Source organism: Phyllostomus discolor, chromosome 4 (genome assembly GCF_004126475.2).
Source record: "Phyllostomus discolor isolate MPI-MPIP mPhyDis1 chromosome 4, mPhyDis1.pri.v3, whole genome shotgun sequence".
Lineage (NCBI taxonomy): Eukaryota > Metazoa > Chordata > Mammalia > Chiroptera > Phyllostomidae > Phyllostomus > Phyllostomus discolor.
In genome coordinates, this window is record NC_040906.2 from 718,202 (window position 1) to 735,630 (window position 17,429).

Sequence of the window (17,429 nt, forward strand, 5' to 3'; positions counted from 1 at the left end):
CACAGATTGATGTTCCTCTCCCTCCATTCCTCCCTCCCTTCCCCGCCTCTAAAAAATACACAAGTCTTTTTTCCTTGATGAGAAAAAAAAGAATTTCTTTAAGCTCGTTTGGTGGCCGTGTCTCCTTAAACGGGGCCCAGCTCGGGGGAGGGGGTGCCCCCGCCGGCCCGGGGCTGAGCAGGCGTTGAAGGCCCTGAACTTTGGTGTCGGGTCAGGACGCGGGCGACCGGCGAGGCGAGGGCTCATTTTTAGGTGACACCCTCCCCAGGACGTCCAGCGCTGGGGGGGTCCCCCGGAGTAAACAGGGGTCACTCTGTGCCGTCGAGCTTGAGCGGGGGGACAAAGGAGAGGCTGACCGTGGAGGAGAAAGACCCGTGTGGTCACAGCCCTTTGATGTTGGGGTCAGGCCCCGCCCCCGGAGGGAAGCAGGCCCAGGACCCACGGCCGGAGGCGGGGCCTCGTCCCGCTGTGCCGGGGGCGGGCTGCTTCTCGCGGACTCGGTGGCCGTGGGGAGATGGCAGCTCCGGGGGACCCCCTCCCACGGCCCTCTCCTGGGCGCCCAGGTCAGGGGGGCCGCACGCAGCGGCGCCCGCCACCCTCCCCGCGAAAGGCCACGGCCTGGCGAGCACAGCCCCCACCTCCTCCTGGAACTCCGCGGCCACGAAGTAAGTAGCACACGGCGTCCAGGCAGCAGTGGCATTGGCGATGCGGGAGGCCACCTGCACGAAGGCTGCCACCCGCTGGACGGTGGGGCAGGCCGCGCCCGTCCACTGGGCCAGGAGCTTGGCCAGCAAGGCCACGTGCAGCGGGAGGAAGCAGAGCAGGAAGGTGGCCAGGTTGGCGGTCACCACGCAGAGGGCCTTGAGGATGGGGGCGGCGGCCTGGGGCTGCGCCCGCTTCCGCTCGCGGAGGAGGGTGCCGGAGCACCTGGACTGAGCAGAAGCTCAGGACGACCAGCGGGAGGACGAAGAGCAGCAGGGAGAGGACCAGGGCCCTGGGGCCCCGCGTGCGCCCCTCCCAAAGCAGAAGCTCTCCCCGGGCCCAGCCAGGCGGCGGGCAGCGCCACGGCCCCCGACCACCAGCACCCAGAGGGCCGCGCAGGCGAGGGCGGCCTGCCGGGGGCTGCGCCAGGCCCGGGCCCGCAGCGGGAACCGCAGGGCGGCGTAGCGGTCGGCGGCGATGGCGGCCAGCAGCCACATGCTCATGTAGGTGTTGACGTAGTAGAAGCCCTGCAGGACCCTGCACAGGCGCCCTCCCGGGCCCCCCCCCCCCCCCCCCCCCCGGCGGCTGGCCCAGCGTGTGCAGGACCCACGGCAGGCTCAGCAGCAGCAGGCAGTCGGCCGCAGCCAGGTGACCATGTAGACGCGGGCCTCCGTCCAGCGGCGCAGGCGGCAGCAGAACACCCAGAGCGCCAGGGCGTTCAGCAGCAGGCCCCAGCGCCAGGGTGAGGCCGATGGAGGCGATGGTGGCTGCCTGCGACCCGGCGCCCCTGTCCGTGCTGCAGCTGTTCGCTGCTGCTGCCCGGGGCGTCGGCTGTGGGCGCCATGCCTGGCAGCCTGGGGGCGGGGCGGGGCGGTGGGGCGCCAGCCGGCAGGCTCGGGAGCCGCTCCTGGGGCGGGGAGGGAGACATTGCAGCCGCCCCGTCCTGTCCCGCTCCCCCGGTCCACTCCCCAGCTTTTTCCCCCTCTCCCTGCTCCCTGTGCCAGGCCCAGGGCTCCCACAAACCTGGATCAGGGTGCCCCCCTCCTCTGACCCAGGGTCTCCACCGAGGCCCCACACACTGAGGACCAGCCACCTGCCCTGCCCCGCCCAGTGGTGTCCTGGCGGCAGGGGCCTCTGTGGGGGCTGCTCTCCGGGCCTCTTGACCAGAGGCTTCCGCTCAGGCCGGGGCCTCTGCTGGCCGGGGCCTCTGCGGGGTCACCCTGCCCCCTGGGCCCTGGGGGCCTGTCCAGGGCCATGGCCCAGCGGCGGGATGGGGGAGGGGGGTGGCGGGGGGGCTGGTCCTCCGGGAGGCAGAGCTGGCCTACGCTCTCTCCTCCAGAGCTCAGGGCCTCCACCCCGACCAGCGTGGGCTTGGGGCTCTGGACCAGTGGCCACACTCAGGCCTGGCCCCGGCCGGGGACTAAGGAGGATGCCCGAGGGCCAGCCCCACTCCCTGCTCCTGGGAGCCTCTCTGGGGGCCAGCAGGCAGGGCGGGGGCCTTGCAGGGGGACAGGGTCGGCCCAGGGTGGACTCACCGACCGGGGTCAGCCAGGGCCTTGAGGACTCGCGCTGGGGCCCCTCTGCGCTCAGCCAGGCTACTCGGCCGGTCACCGCCTCCACAGTCTCCTCCAGTGGGCGGGGTCGCCCATCCCATGACACCTGCGTTCACGCACGCCCCGGCCACCCCTGCCTGCGGTGAGCGACTCCTGTCACTCACCCTTCTTGGCCACTCGCTGCAGCAGCCGGAGCTCAGGGCCGGATGGAGCGCGGGCGTCCCCGCCTCGCACCCAGGGCCGCCTTGGCGGGCGGCGGCCCTGTTCCGAGACATCTGTGGTTGACACCTGCCAGGGAACCCCACGCAGGAAGCCCCGCGGTTCAGGGCCGGCAGCAAGCCAACCACACCCGGGAAAGCCAGAGACCCTTGGCTGCCTCCCGGGGGTCCGGGAACCCGCTCTGCCAGGATGGGAAGGTGTAGGGGACGCTGTGGGGTGCTGCCCAGGGACCCCCTTAGAAGAGAGGAGGGCACGTGGCCAGCCAGGGCCATGGCACAGGACCTGCCTTCAGCAAGCGGCTCTCCTTGGCCGTGCACCCAATGGCCGGCCCCATGTGGTCAGCTCAGGCCACCCAGCTCAGGGCGCCCAGGGCCACAGCAGCAGCCTGTCTGCCCTTTCTGCTTCACTCACCCCCCTTTCTGGCGGGCTGGCCGGAGAACGCTCTGGAAGTCCCTATGTTGCAAACCCCCCTCTCAAAGGGGCCCTGAGCCCCCCATGTGGGTGGGGCATATTCTGGCTAAGCAGGAGATGGCCTTGCCCCGGCCACCCCCATGCAGCAAGCCCTGGGGGACGCGGGCCTGAGCGAGGACACAGCTGGGGCTGGAGCCCGAGGGGCTGGCTGGCGGAAGGTGGCAGGGAGAAACGCGGCCAGGTCACCTGCAGGAGGAAGGGGCCCGAGGGCGCCCGGGGACTCAGCCCTCTGCTCAGAGGACACCCCCTGGGGGGGGGGCGGGAGAGGGCAGGGCGAGGGGCGGGAGCACTCCCTCCTGTGCCCCGCGGGTGCCTGGGCGCCGTGAGGGGCGTCTGCTCAGGCCTGGAGCTGGTGCTGCAGGGCAGGCGGGGGGTGGGCACTGAGGTGGCAAAGCTCCGAGGGCCAGGCAGGGCGCCCCTCCTGCACAGAGGTGGGTGCGGGGGTGTCTCTTCCCGGTCAGCCCTGTCCCGGGAACAGGGGCTGGAGCACGCCCTTGCTCCCCGGGGACTGGGTGCCGTCTAGTCCAGATTCTGCACGAGCTGGGGAGGCCGGCGCCCCCCTCCGCGTGTGGTCAGACTCGCTGCGCTTTCATGCTGACGGGCGCTTTGGGGAAGTGAGCAGGGGTTTCCGCTGTGGGCTCTGCACCCCAAGGCGCCCTCCCGAGGAGGCGGGGCAGCCCTGAGGAGGGGTCCCTGGGCAGGAGGGGCCCTCGACACAGGCTGGAGCAGAGCAGGGGCCAGGGGCCAGGTACGGAGGGCACCACGGCGGAACGGCCCAGGCGCCCAGCAGCGGGCAACGCTGGGAAAACAGCTGCTCCAGGCTCGGCCCCCACCCCCGGGGCGACCTGCCCTCCCCCTTCCCAGCTGCTAGGGCTGCAGCCCAGCCCCCAGAGAGCAGAAGTGGAGGGGCCCCCACAAGCCCTCACAAGCCCTCACAGGGCAGCGAGGCTCTGACCACAGAGACAGAGGCCTCGGCTAGACCAGCGGTGACGCCCAGTTCAGCTGAGTGTCAGCCCTGGGCGCCAGGTGGAGCGGCGGCTGGGCTGACGGTGGGACCAGCTGCGGTGACTCAGGGCCCTGGCCGGCACCAAGCCCTCGGTGGGGACCACGGCCCTGGGAGGTCACCCCCCGGGGTGATGACGTCTGGTCTCGTCCTCCATGGAGACCTCCCCCGAGGCCTCCGGGGAAAACCCCTGAGATGACGGGCCGGCCCAGCGAGGGCGCACTCCCCCTGCCCCCCTCCCCCCGCCCACGCCCTGTCCCCCACTTCCTGCCCCGGGCACGCACCGCCTTCCTGTCCTCCTTCCTGAGCCCCCAGGGCCGGTCTCCTGCCCGTGGACCCCCTGCTCTGAGCCCACGCTGCCTGGCCAGCTCACTTCCCCCACTTCCGAGACTTTCGGCACAACCGTTCTCCTACTGTCGGAGCTCTGGGCTCTGGGCCCTTCCCAGCCCAGCTCGAGGGCCCAGGCTGAACTTCACTGTGAACGCCCACAGCTCCCCCGAGCCCCACGCCGCGGCCGCGGGGGCCGACCTGAGCCCCATGCTCGCTTCTCCCGCACGGCCTCTGCCCGCCCGCAGGAGGCGGCACCCGTGCGCTCGGGAGGGGCTCTGCCGAGAGCCTGAGGGCGGACAGTGGGGCCCCCCCGACGTGGGCTGCCTCGTCCCCGGACCACCTGCGGCCGGCTGGACCCCGGCACGGACAGGAAGGGGCTTCTCACGGCAAACGGCCCCGGAAGAAGGACCTACATACAGAGCGCGGGCGGGACAGGACAGCGGGACAGGGCCCTGCCCAGCGGCACCGTGGTCTCTGCACGGAGCCCAGCCCCGATCAGAACCGGCTGGGTTCCAGGCAGTGTCCTCTGGGCCCACCCCGGCCTGCGTGCAGGCCCGGCCGCCGCCTCCACCCGTCTCGCCTTGAGGCCCGCAGGTGGCCACCGCCTCCCGGGAGTCGCCTCACTCGGAGCCGACCACCCACACCTCCCCTGGCTGTCCCCGCGGGGTCGGAGCTGCGCAGCCCACAGCAGCCCGCCCCCCCCCCCCGACTCTCCCCAGGGCGGCGGTGGCCGTGCGAAGTGGCGTCCTGGGCCCGACTCTGTGGAAATCCGGCCGCCTCCTCTGTGCTGGGAGCCCCACGGGGCGGGGGAGAGGGACCGTGTGTGCCCCAGGCCCAGCCCCAGACCAGGGAGGAGCAGCGCCCCGGGCCAGGGAGGGGGGCCCTGGGCATCCGCAGGAGGCAGGCGGGTCCTTCGGGGGCGGAGGGCCCCTCCACTGCTGGGGGCAGAGGGCGCGGCAGCTGCGCCTCTGAGCTCAGAGAGGCTGCCGAGTCCTGCTGCACACGGGGCCCAGGAGGCGGCCGCCACGTGCCCGTAGCTGGCCTTGCAGTCCACCGTCCTTCTCTGGTGCTGGCCCCCACGGGTGTCTGGGCACCCCCTCCTCCCTCTCACAACACTGGGGAGGCAAGCCCCAGGCCCAGTTCTGCCCGTTTCCCTGGCCCCCAAACCTGGCCAAGGACAGGACTAGACAGCCCGTGAGTGCCGTGGGCACGCCAGCCCAGGGTGGGGGCCGTTCTGTGGACCCCTCGGCGCCTTGGAAAGCAACACCCTGGAGGGCGGAGGTGGCAGAGGCCAGGGGCTGTGGTGACGGCAGGCAGGCTTGGAGGGCTCAGGTTGGGGGCAGACACGTGGGGGGGGCTGGCTGGGGTGGGGGGGTTGGCCCTGCCAGGACGCGGCAGCAGGAGAACAGAGCGGAGGGGCCAGGACACGCGGGTGGGAGGGGCAGCGCTGGACTTTGAGCCCAGGCCCCCCCGGACCAGCAGCCACAGCAGCCGCCGCAGCGCTCTGGCCGTGTCAGCCTGAGTCTGGACGCCCCGCCAGGGAGGCCAGGGCGGAGCAGCGCAGTGCAAACCTGCCCAGCTGGCACCCAGCTCCCCGCTTCCTGAACGGAGCATGGGTGCGTGTCCCGGACAGGCCCCGGCCCCTCCTCACGGCCCCCCTCCCCCACCCACTGATCTGTGCAGGGTCCCGGCCTGCGCCGGCGGGAGAAACCAGGCGGCCACCGGACCTCAGGGGCCAGGGAGCCGGGCGGGTGGGAAGCCGGCTGGCGGGCAAAGGAGAGTCCCCCGGAGAGACACCCCCGCTCCCCCACCTCCCGCCGTGCGGGCTGGGCAGCACAAACAGCTCCGTCCTGGCCAGCCCGGAGGAACCACTTTATTCCAGCCCCGGTGGACGGCAGCACCGGGCAGGTTCCCGCCCCCGGGGCCGCGGTGCCCCGGGCCCTGGGCTCAGCAGGGGTGCAGCCCCGCCGCAGGCTCCTGTTGGGGGGTCCTGCCAGCCCTCAGTCCCCAGGGGCGGGGCGGCCACCGTCGAGGGCTCTGTGCCCGGGGCCCCGCCACACAGCAGGCCTTCAGGACCGGCCCGCAGCCACAGCGAGCTCGGGGGCTCCGCGCCACGGGCCCCCCACCTCCCCCGCCCCACGCTGGTCCCCTAGGCCACCGTCACACACAGAGAGCCCTGGCTCCTCTGGGCCTTGACGCCGGGGCCGCTGGCCAGGGCGGACGCCTCCTGGAACTCCTTGGCCATGTAGTAGTAGCACACGGCGTCCAGGCAGCAGTTGGCGTCCGAGACCTTGCTGGTGATGAGGAGGGCGGAGTCGATGGCACAGCTGCTCAGGCCTGTGGCCAGGCGCCACGTCAGCACCACGTGCAAGGGCAGGAAGCAGACCACGAACACGGCCAGGTTGGCCCAGACCATGCGGGCGGCCCTGCGGGAGGCCTCCGCCTGGCCCGCCCCGGAGGCCGGCCTGCGGCCCAGGGCGGCCACCACCTGCAGGGAGCAGGGCAGCAGCACGGCCAGCGGCAGGTAGAAGCCCAGCAGGGAGAAGACCACGGTCTTGGGGTGCTGCCGGGAGGGGTTCCCGAAGCAGAAGCCGCCCTCCCGGTCCTTCAGGGCCCAGCGGAGCCCCAGGGAGCCGGCCACCAGCACCCAGAGGGCCGCGCACACGGCCCCCGCCTGCCGCGGGGAGCGCAGCCTGCGGGCGTACAGGGGGTGCCGCACGGCCACGTAGCGGTCCACGGCGATGGCTGTGATCAGGCTGATGCTCATGTACCTGTTGACCAGGTAGACGCTCTGGGAGACCTGGCACAGCATGGTGTCCCCTGTGCTCGCGCGGCCCGTCAGCGAGTAGACCATGAAGGGCAAGGTGCAGAGCAGGCAGAGGTCGGCCGAGGCCAGGTTGACCATGTAGACGCGGGTCTCCGTCCAGCGGCGCAGGCGGCAGCACAGCACCCAGAGCGCCAGGGCGTTCAGCAGCAGGCCCAGCGCCAGCAGCAGGCCCAGGTAGGCGTACTGGGCGGACTCGGCCCCACGCAGCCAGTCATCGGGGCAGGAGCCGTTCATGGTCCTGGGGCTGCAGGGGGTGGGCGGGGCTCAGGGGGCGGGCAGGAGGCGGGCCCCGGGGCTGGCGGAGCCCCTCCCACCTCTGGCCAAGGATGCAGGAGGTGAACCCCCACCGCCACCCAGGCACCCAAACTCACCCTTTCGAGGAACTCCCGGGCACTGAGGCCAGACGCCTGCCCAGGGGACTGGCAGGGTGGCACGGTGGGCCAGCCCTGGCCTGGACCGGACCCTCACCCTCTCGGGAGCCCCGCGGCCCCGGGCCCGGCCTGCTGCTGGGCAGAGAGGAAGATGGGAGCTCACCGTCCACCTCGAGTCCAGCCAGCCAGCTCAGGACGGGGAGCCTGGGGCGGTGCCTCCGGGGCAGAGGGAGGACGAAGCCCTTCCGCCCCTCCCCGGACCTGGCTGCAGGAGGCGCCCGCCTCTGACCCACGCCTGGACCCAGCAGCGCGATCCCATCCACCCCACCCCCGGCCACCCGGCAGCGGAGGCCTGGGGCGACAGGGCTGTGGTGCCCGTCAGCCCCCCAGGAACCCCCAGGACTCCCGCCCACCCCGTCCTGGGCACTGAGGCCCACCCCTGGCCCCAGGTGGGGCTGGGAGCCCCCAGCTCCCTGTGGTCCGAGCAGCTGGGGGGTGGGCTCGGCCCCTCCAGGCCCAGGCTGGTCTCAGGGCGGCACCGGGCTGCCTCTGCCCCGTCATCCTCGTCACCAGAAGCCCCGCCCAGACTCCCCCTCCACCGTCCACGCTGGACTCTCGTCCCCTGCACGGGCCCTAGCATGCAGCCCCGGGGGGCCCGGACCAGCCTACCAGGGCGGGGGCACGGGGCCAGGGGTCTGGCCTCCCTGTGACTGCACCCAACGCCGAGATGGACTCAGGATTCACCCTGAGCTGTGCTGGCCTCGGGGCCCCCTCACCAGCGGCACAGGGCACCCCCATCCTCACGCCTCCTCCCAGCCCCTGCCTGGGCTCCTCGGGCTGGAGGGGCCTGGGGGCCGTGGCCTCCCTCCCCCTTGAGGACAGGCCCTCGGGGGGCTCCCTGCCTCTCAGGCGGGGAAGGGAAGGGAAGGGGGTCAGTCCCCCAGGGCAGCTCAGGGCCAGGCTGGGCTGGGCCTGCGCCCCTGCCAGCCCCCCGCCGCCCACCCCCACTCGCCGGAGGGAGGAAACACCGGGAGCTGGCGTCTGCTGAGTCACCGGCTCGTCGGCGCCTCCGGCTGTGGCCCCCAAGGGCCTGCCGACACAGACCACAGACAGGCAGGGGCACAGTTTCGGCCAAGAACGGGAAGATGCCGGCAAATAAGCCATCCCAGCTCTTTCGAATTTTAAAATGGCACACCTGGCAATTACAGTTTCACGAACCCTTTCCTGGAGGAAGGCCCCCCACCCCTCCAGGCCTCCAGCTCACTCTCCCGCGGCCGAGAGGCACTGCTGGCTCTGTTCCCGACGCCCTGCCGTTACCCACCGCTGCGTCCCTCCGACCCGGAGCCTGGAGCCTGCTGGAACCCACTGCTGCCCTCCCCACTTCCTGCCGGTGCGGCCCTCCCAGCCGCCTCCCACCCAGACACCCCGTGACCTGCCTGCCAGCTCTGTGACACCCCCAGAACCCTTCGAAGCTGCCGGGGCTGCTTCCCCGGGGGCCTCCTCTCTGTCCCCGGGGGTGTGTCCCGGGAGAAACTAGGGCAGTCGAGGCCTCGGCCCCGCCCAGACGGCCCCCGCCCACCCCTGCCTCGGCCCGGCCCCCACGTGGGGGTGTGCGTCCAGGACAGGGCTGCCAGCCGGCCTTCTGCCCGGCGTGTGCACCGTCCCCTCCAACAGACACTGTGCAGGGTCGGGGGATTGGGCTGGGGTCGCTGGGGTCGCCGGAGGCTTGGCTGTCAGGGCCCTTCCTTTCCGGCCGGGGGTGGGGGCGCTGCTGTGGGGCGGGGAGTGGAGGCCCCCTTATCTGCTCCCACACAGGAAGCAGAAGCCGCCCTTCGACCCGCGCGGAGACGTCTGGGCGTCCCTGCACAGAGACCTGCGTGTGCGCTGGGGAGCCGGGCCCCCCGCAGCCTCCCAGCTGCCCTCGGCCCGCCGGCCCTGCTGGCCCCCGGACGCCGCAGCCCGCTGAGCGGGACTCGGGGCAGAGGGCAGCGCCCGGGCACCACGGAGGCCTCCGGAGCTCGGGGCCCACCCGAGAGACACCCCAGGGGCCAGCACTAGCGCGCACGAGCGGAACGGGGGTTTCCCAGAGCCTGCAGGCCAGCGGGGGGGGGGGGTGCGGGGGAGGGGGGCCCCCCCGGCGCCCACTGCTGGGGTCGCCACCGGGTGCGGTCACGAGGGAACGAGAGGAGAGTGCGGGATCAATCCAGCGACTCCTCGTCTGAGGATGGACCCGGAACAAGAAAACGCTTTCTCGTCACGACACGGCAGCCCCACACGCGTGCACAGGGTCGTTTGCTGCGGCCAAGGTGTGGAAGCCGCCGGCGCTGGGCGACAGACGCGGGCGGGGGCAGAGGCGGCGGGGGGGGGGGGGGGGGGGGGCCCACGCGCAGGGCCGCTGCTGGGCCGCAGCGAGGGCGAGATGCCGCCTCTCCTGACGGCAGCGCCCCGCACGCTCAGGGGCACCGTCAGACAGGACGGGACAGACACCGCGTGGTGTCCTCACGGGGGGACGCGGAAGAGAAAGAAACTCACTGCAGAGGAAGAGAAACAAGCTCGCAGACGCAGACGGCGGGGTGGGGGCGAGGGGGCCAGGGTCAGATGCGCAGCGACAGGAGGACCCTGGACGCCCGGGGCACGGCGGCCGACCAACACCCTCGTACCCCCGAAGTTTATGGACTGCTGATGACCAGTGTTGCCCGGTTAAGTGTAAAGGACAAGTAACAAGCTTCCACAAAACAGAACTCACCGAGGCGAGAACACAGAACTGAGATATTTCCATTCTAGTTTTTAAAACGTGGCCACAGCCCACAACGTGGATTTCACAATGAGATGGGAACCCAGGCCCTGGGAGACACCCCAAGTTCCTCTGAACTGCAGCCCACATTCTGACCGACCCCGGCTCCCAGGGCCCCCTTCAGATACCGCCCCCACCCCCAGGTTCCAAGCCCCCAGCGCAGCGCAGCCCCGCCCGGCCCTGGGACCCCCGACCCCACGGCCGGCACCGACCTGCCCACAGTGGGGTTTCTGGGCTGAGCTGCCGGCCGCGCCCCCCCGTAAGGCAGGCGGCCGATGACAGCAGAGTGGGGCTGACGGCTCCCGGCCTCTGCCCAGCCCAGCACCGCGTGGGAAATTTCTAGGAAGGGAAGTGAGAGCCCGGCTGGGTGTCGACACCTCCTGACACCTCACACGCCAGCTACGGGGCACTCGCGCTGGCCGGCGGGACCCCTTCCCGCGGCTGCCTCAGCCGCCTGCCCGCTCGGGCCCCGCTCCTCAGAGGCCTCCCGTCTGGTCCGGGCGGCCCTCCTCCCGTCCCGAACGCCCCCCGCCCCCCGAGTCCTCCCTGGGCATCCTCCCCGCCCGGCCCCTGCACGCTGAGCCTCCCGTGGACGCCGGGGGCCCCCCCACTTCCCTGGGCAGGGCCTCTGCCTCCCCGGTGTCCCCCCAGGCCCTGACCAGGGCCTGTCTCCCCTCACAGACTGTGGGGCAGCGCTTGGGCCCACCCCGAGCTGCAGAGAGGGGACTGCGGCCGGAACGGGGGGTGGGGGCCCCTGAGGAGGGGCCTGGGCTCATCCCTGTCCCCCAGGAGGGACCCCAGGCCCAGGCGGTGGGGTCACTCCACGGGCTCCCCGCCGCCCCGCCCCCCACGCCCCGCCTCCTCCCTCCACGTGGGTCTCTTCAGACGGCCTTGGCTTCTGTGCCACCGACCCTTGGATGACTTGGGGTTAGAGGTGCCAGCCCCACACGGCCGAACACCCATGCGTGACTCTGGTTCCCCCCAAACGGACGGCCAGGAGCCTCCGGGGCCTGGAAACCTCGCTGGTCACGTGGGGCTGACGGACGGACACCCTCAGCACCACGTGCGCCCTGGACACCGTGCTCCGGAGCCGGAGCCGGAGCCACGAGAGAGTCTCAAGTCTCGCCGGGAAAGCCTCGGGGCGGGGTGGGGGAAGTCCCACGCATGGCGTGAGCCGAGGGCCACGTGTGTGTCCGTGGCTGCGGGTTCGCACCCGTGTTTTCCCGTGTTTCCCAGGCTCGGCTGCACTTGGCTCTTGCCGGTGGCCTGGACCCCCCCCACCCCCCGGCCCCGACCTGTCACCGCAGGCACGCGGCAGGGCCTCAGGGTGCACACACACACCACGGGGCACGCAGTCACCTGCCCGTTGCCCAGTTGGCAGCCCCGGCAGCAGGAAGGATCCAGCTGGTGACGGGGAAGAGGGCCCAGCAGGGTCGGGCCTCCCAGTGGACGCCAGTGACCGTGGGTGCAGAGACATCTGCCTGTGGGAGGGGCCACTGCCCCCGCCCCCCCGCAGCCCACCACGCCGCTGGCTCCCCTCCCAGTGGGGTGGGGCCGCCCTGGGCAGGCCTCCGGCTTCAGACCAGGCCCGGTCACTCAGGGCCAGGCAGTCTCGCAGCCACAGCAGCGTGTCTGCTGAGGACGGGCCGGGGGGCAGCCTCGATGCCGTTGCCAGGCCCCACACTCGGCCGGCACCCCACGCCTGCCATCCTGCCGAGGGCCCAGAGCCCAGAGCCTGGTCCTGCTTCGCACCTGCTGGGCCTGGGAGAGACCCTGTGGCCGGCCAGTGGGCGGGGCCCGGCACGGGTCTGGGGGGTCCTCGGGCCTTTCCTCCGAACCCTCGGGGGTCCAGAGGGCTGCAGGGCTGTGGGCGGCAGCCACCGGCTACGGTCACTGCTCTAGGCCCACCTGGGGCCTGCAGGGAAGTGGCCCCGGGGAGGCTGGGCCGCTGGCTCTGGCAGCTGCCACCTCTCCCCCTCGGGCACCTGCCGCCACCCGCTGTGGGCTGAGCCCCGCACGGCTCCTGATTCTCGCATCATCCACTCACTCGTTCACGCATCACTCGAGCTGAGCGTGGGCAGGTCCCCCGAGGGTGAGAATCAGGGTGGGGGGGCAGGGCTTGGTGGGCATCCCCGGGGGCACACCCTCAGGGCCTGCTGGGCCTGAGGTTCCATAGATCGTGAAGGGTGGTGAAAAGGCCATGCGGTCGTGTAAAGGTCATAGGGGCACTTGACCACTCCCTGGGTCACACAGACGGGAGAGCAGCTGGGCCGAGGGGGCCTGTGGGGCCGCCCGTCCTGGTCCAGACCCCCGCGCACCCCCCGCAGAGCCACAGGCACACGCAGGCCACGCGAGGGGAGCGCACACGGCTCCGCCCTTCCCTGCCCGGCCCCCGGCCCCGTGGCACCCATCACCGCAGCTCACCCGTGCCTCAGGGCGTCCAGACACCCGCAGGCGGTGGGACTGCCCCCTCCGCTGGCTGCAGCGCCCCACCCGCCCGGCCCTCTCCCAGCAGGAGGGTCCCCGAGTGGGGAGACCGTGGCCGGCCTCAGCCCCCAGGCCGGCTCACTCACCCCTGCCGGCTGACGCGCCCCTCCTCCCCTGGCCCGCTGACTGACGGCTGACCGGACGGCCCACGGCGTGCACCCCGTGCCTGCTCCGCCGGAACCCTCGGGGACCCCCCGGCAGTGCAAAGGGGCGGCTGAGGAGGTGGCTCCAGCCTCCCTCAGGCTGCTGACTCCTCCCAGCCTCCCCGCCCCCCGCTCTGCCCGAGGCCGCGCTGTCTGAGGCGGGCTGCTGGCGCGAGGCCAGGCGGCCGGCCCGCAGGGCACCCCCACCCGCAGAGGACAGCAGGCGGGGCTCCAGGCCGCCTGGGGGCCCTCCCCACTCGTCGCACCCCCTCTCTCCCGGGGGGCCACAGCCCCCGCTGAGGAGCCCGGGGGGGCCCCCCACCCCATAGGACGGGCATTCTGGCTCCACTCGTGGGGGGCCCTCAGGCCGGAGAGGTGATGGGCAGAGAGCATGGGTGCCCTCCCTCTCCTGGGAGGTCGGCTGAGGTCGGAGCAGAGGGTGCGTCTCCCTGTGAAAGGGCTCCCCCCCCACCCTCACCCCCCGCCGATCCCCCGGCCACCCAGGGCGGCGGCCTCCGCGGTGGCTGGTCTGTCTGGGGTGAGCCCAAGAGCGGGCGGCCCGCCCAGCCCTCCAAGGGCCACTGGGCAGGAGGTCCCCCGCTCCCCTTGGGAAACGTGTGGCCGACTGTCCTCACGTCCCTGCCCGGCCTTCCCCAGGACACTGGCCTCCTGACCCCTCTCTGGACATCGGACAAGATGCTGACAGAAACACAAACAGACCACACAGAGGGGAGAACTCGGGGCCCGGAGAAGCGGCGGACAGGCTGCCGCAGACCCGCAAGGAGCAAGGGGGGCCGGCAGCGCCCGCCCCCGGAGCCCCAGCAAAGCCGGAGCTGGCAGCAGTGGCCTCGGCGCGCCCCCCAGGGACTGTGGGCACCGCACACCCCACCTGTGGAGGCAGGGGGTCTGCGTGTCCCCCAAAACTAGAGATGCAAGACCTTCGGCCCAGGAACGCCCCTCCCAGGGGCCAACTCTCCGGGCGGGCAGACAGATGGAGGGACGGGAAAGGTGCGTCCGTGCTGCCCCGGGCAGGGCAGCGGCGGCTGGAGGGCACACAGGCGCCCCCATCGGCACCCGGAGCGCCGGCAGCGGGGGAGGCAGGCCCCGTCTCCGCGGACACGGGGCCGCGTGGCTCGGGGCAGGCGGGGGTGTGGCCGTCCCCGCAGGTGCGGCGAGGGCAGCCGGGGCGTGGGTGCTTCCTCGGGGCGCGTGCGGTGAGGGCCGGCAGGTCGGGCTTCCCCAAGTGGAAGGGGAAGCCACAGGGTCCGTTGGGATGGCGGGATGGCCAGGGGTCCCCATGGCGCCGTCGGCGTGGCGCTATGAACCAGGGTGAGGCGGGCAGAGGGGCTCAGGTGTGGGGCTGAACCACCTGGGGGCATGGGCCTGTCGCTCCCCGGGGGGCTGCAGCGTCCCACCCCAGGGGCCATGGCGCTGCTCCGCCGTGGGGGTCAACACCCCGCCCTCCCTCCCTGGTGCCAGACTGCTGGGGGGGCAGGGGGATGCGCTGGGCCACAGAGGCCTGCCCGTCCAACCGGGGGGCGGACCCGAGCGGAGCCCACGGAAGCCTGGGGTGTTGGTCGGCACTTTCGAAAGAGCACCTGGTCCATCCCAAACCCAAGCTCCTGGCTACAACCCCGGGGCACAAAGCCGCTCTCTCCCTCCCTCCCTCTCGTCTCACACACACACACACACACACACTCCCCCCATGCACTCGAGTGTGCTCACTCCACAGCCATGTGGCCATGGCTGCCGTGGCTGATGGCCACGTGGACTGCACACTCTGGGCGCAGCCGTGGGCTGCAGCCTGGAGCCCAGGCCGGGGGCTGGGCTGGACTGAGCACAGGAGCTCGGGGCTCTCTCTGGCCCTGCTTTTCCACGGGGGGGGGGGGGGGGGGGTGTGGATGGGGCGGAGCCTCGGGGCTCGTGTTCGCACACACGAGGGAGCGAGTCCTTCCACCAGCCGCCCCTTCCTGCGCGCGGGTCCCCGGAATGCCTGCCTCGCGCCCCCGCGGAAGAGGCCCGTTCCCGCCAGAAACACGGGGCGTGCGGGGCTGCGGCCCGAGCCCGCGGCCACTGTCAGCGCTGACCGGGGAGAAAGGGGCCCCTGAGCTGCAGGGCTGAGTGCGCCGGGGCCGGTGGTGGGCCCGGCCTGCCCCTGCACTCCCCCTGCATGGCCTGCCCCTGCACTCCTTCTCGGAACCAGAGGGGCCCTCCCTGGCCCCGAGGTGCCGGGACTCTTCCCTCCGTCTCCCAGGCAGCACTGAGAGTCCTCGTCTGTTCGTGTCCGTGGGGGCAGAGCCAGTGAAACCCAGTGAGGCAAGAGGCGGTCACGAGCGAAGAGACGGGGACAGAGAGAGGAGCTCGGGGCACCTGAGGACCTCGGCCCCGGCTCCCGCCTGCCTCCTGCCCGGGGAGCCCGGCCAGCCAGGCCCTCGCCCCAACCACCTGCCCCCAGGGCACGGGGGTCTCCACACTCACCACCCGAGCTCTGCGGCCCCCGCGGCTGGCCCAGGCCTGGGGGCGGGCCGGCGGGCCAGGACATGAGAGAGAAGACCCGGGGACACGGCTCCCGCGGGGAGGGCGCTGCCCCCGCCCCTGCAGCGGGGAGTGATCCCCAGGAGGAAGTGCGGACGGGCGGAGCGGGCAAAGTCCACCAGGAGGCCAGGGACGGCGTTCCCGCCTGCACACGCCCCCACCTGCCGGCTGCGCCTGCGGGGCCAGGCACGGGGGGGGGGGGGGGGGGGCAGCCTCCGCCCCACGCCATCCCCCACGGGCAGGCAGGTCCACGGAGCGGCTCGGGCCCCCAGGCGGGCCTGGCCCCGGAGTGGGGCCGGAGCCCAGGTCACCAGGCGGCACCATCGAGGGCAAGTCTGCAACGAGGGCCCTGAAGTCCAGCGACAGCAGCTGAGTGGACACAGGCCCTGTGGCTGCAGGGGCTGCCCGGGGGGTGGGGCTGGGGTGGGGGGCTCCTTCAGCGTTCGTTGCCTGTGGCAGGAGGCCTCTGCCCTTGGCCAGCTCAGGCCTCAGGGCGGGAGGGGGCTGGTCCGGAGGTGCACGGAGACCACGCCCTCTGCACCCAGACATCCGCTTCCTCGGCCCCAACCTCACGGGTCCCAGGACCACAGGGGCCACGGCCCCCCCAGGCACCTTCCCACTTCCCTCCTCTGGCCCCCACCGCCTGCGGCAGAGCCCTGACTGGGCCTCTGCCAATCGTGTCAGCCCCCCCCACCCCCACCCACCCAGCGAGAGACCAGGAACGTCCCCAGATCCAGTCACAGCCAGGGCGTCTGGCTGAGGAGCCCCCGACCCCCTGCCCCCCTGTGAGGGCTCCGGAGGGTCCTGGGCTCCCCCCTTGCCCAGAGGGGGTGGGTGGGGCCGCGAGCAGCACCTGATTCTCGGCTGTCTGCCACTGCCTCCTGCCCCTCCCCCCCCCCCGCCCCCAGGCACTCTGCTGAGAATCCCAGCCAGTGACAAAACGCACGGCTCTGTCTGTTCTCCTGTAACCGAACTGTGCTCGCTGCAGCAACACGCAGACCACAGAGGCTGGCGGCGGGGAGCGGAGGGCAGAGCCCAGAGGCACAGGCCCAGCTCGAGGGCACCCCCTGCAGGCCTCCCCGGGACACACCGGCTGGAGGGGCCCACAGCGCCTGTGTCCTGCCTGGGGTGTGGCTGCCTTGACAGACGGACCCTGAGAGGTGGCCAGGCCAGGCCATCGGGGCGTGGGGGCTGGGAGGCCTGCTCCCCGGGCCGGCCTCAGGGTGGGCTCACGAGGCTGGCCGCAGCCGCCGCAGAGGACTGGCGGCAGGGTTCAGGGAGCAGTGCCCCTGGAGGCCTGTGGCCGCAGGCCGGCTCCCCCGTCTGAGCGGGGGCTGCCTGGCGGGGGCTCCTGCGAGGACACTGATCTCAGCACGTGGCCCCACGGGAGCCTGACCGCCTCCCCGAGGTCCCCCACTCCGGCCCCATTGCACGGCGTAGGGCTGCACGGTGAGTTTGGGGGACACAGCTCAGAGCACAGCATCCCCCCCAGGCGCCAGCAGGCACGCTCCAGGGGTCCTCCCGGCTTCCAGGCCGAGGGTGAGTGCCCTCACGGGGGTCCCCAGAGTGGATGGCAGCAGGTGGGCAGTTCTGACCCGGATGGGACTCCTCCCACCGAGGTGGAGGTGGCCAGCTGCAGCGAGCAGCAGCAGGTGGCAGGACCCGCCCAGGATGAGTTGGGGGCTGTGAACCTGGCCTTTCGGCCCACATGGTGCTGGATGCTCCCGGGCGGTAGCGGGGCCGTGGCGCCCGGCACCGGCTCAGACACCCCCACCTTCCTGCCCTCACCCACTGGCACAGCTCACAGTGTGTCTGTGTCCGCGTCGGCCTCTGCAGGACCCGCCCCCAGTCCCAGGGGAGGAACCATGAGGACCCGTCTCCGGTGGCAGGGGGACCGTGATGCCCGGCACAGGGGTGGCCTTGCCCAGGTCCGGCGTTAACCTGCTCTAGTGCCGAGTCAACAGGTGCCGGGGACCAGAGTGTGCCGGCGGGCC

At 72.4% G+C, this 17,429-nt stretch overlaps 1 protein-coding gene and 1 pseudogene across 1 annotated transcript; both read right to left on the reverse strand.

The window, feature by feature from the left end:
• Window positions 1-232: 232 nt before the first annotated feature.
• LOC118500409 lies at window positions 233-2,808 on the reverse strand (annotated as a pseudogene).
• Window positions 2,809-6,386: 3,578 nt separating this feature from the next.
• On the reverse strand, window positions 6,387-7,339 carry LOC114494096 (G-protein coupled receptor 35). Its single transcript, XM_028508960.2, has one exon. It carries the CDS (start codon window positions 7,337-7,339, stop codon window positions 6,428-6,430), a length of 912 nt encoding a protein of 303 aa, XP_028364761.1. The 3' UTR covers window positions 6,387-6,427.
• Window positions 7,340-17,429: the final 10,090 nt, after the last annotated feature.

Bases quoted from the DNA above. Each gene is read 5' to 3' on its own strand.
- LOC114494096 (XM_028508960.2), bottom strand. From the start codon at position 7,339: ATGAACGGCTCCTGCCCCGATGACTGGCTGCGTGGGGCCGAGTCCGCC.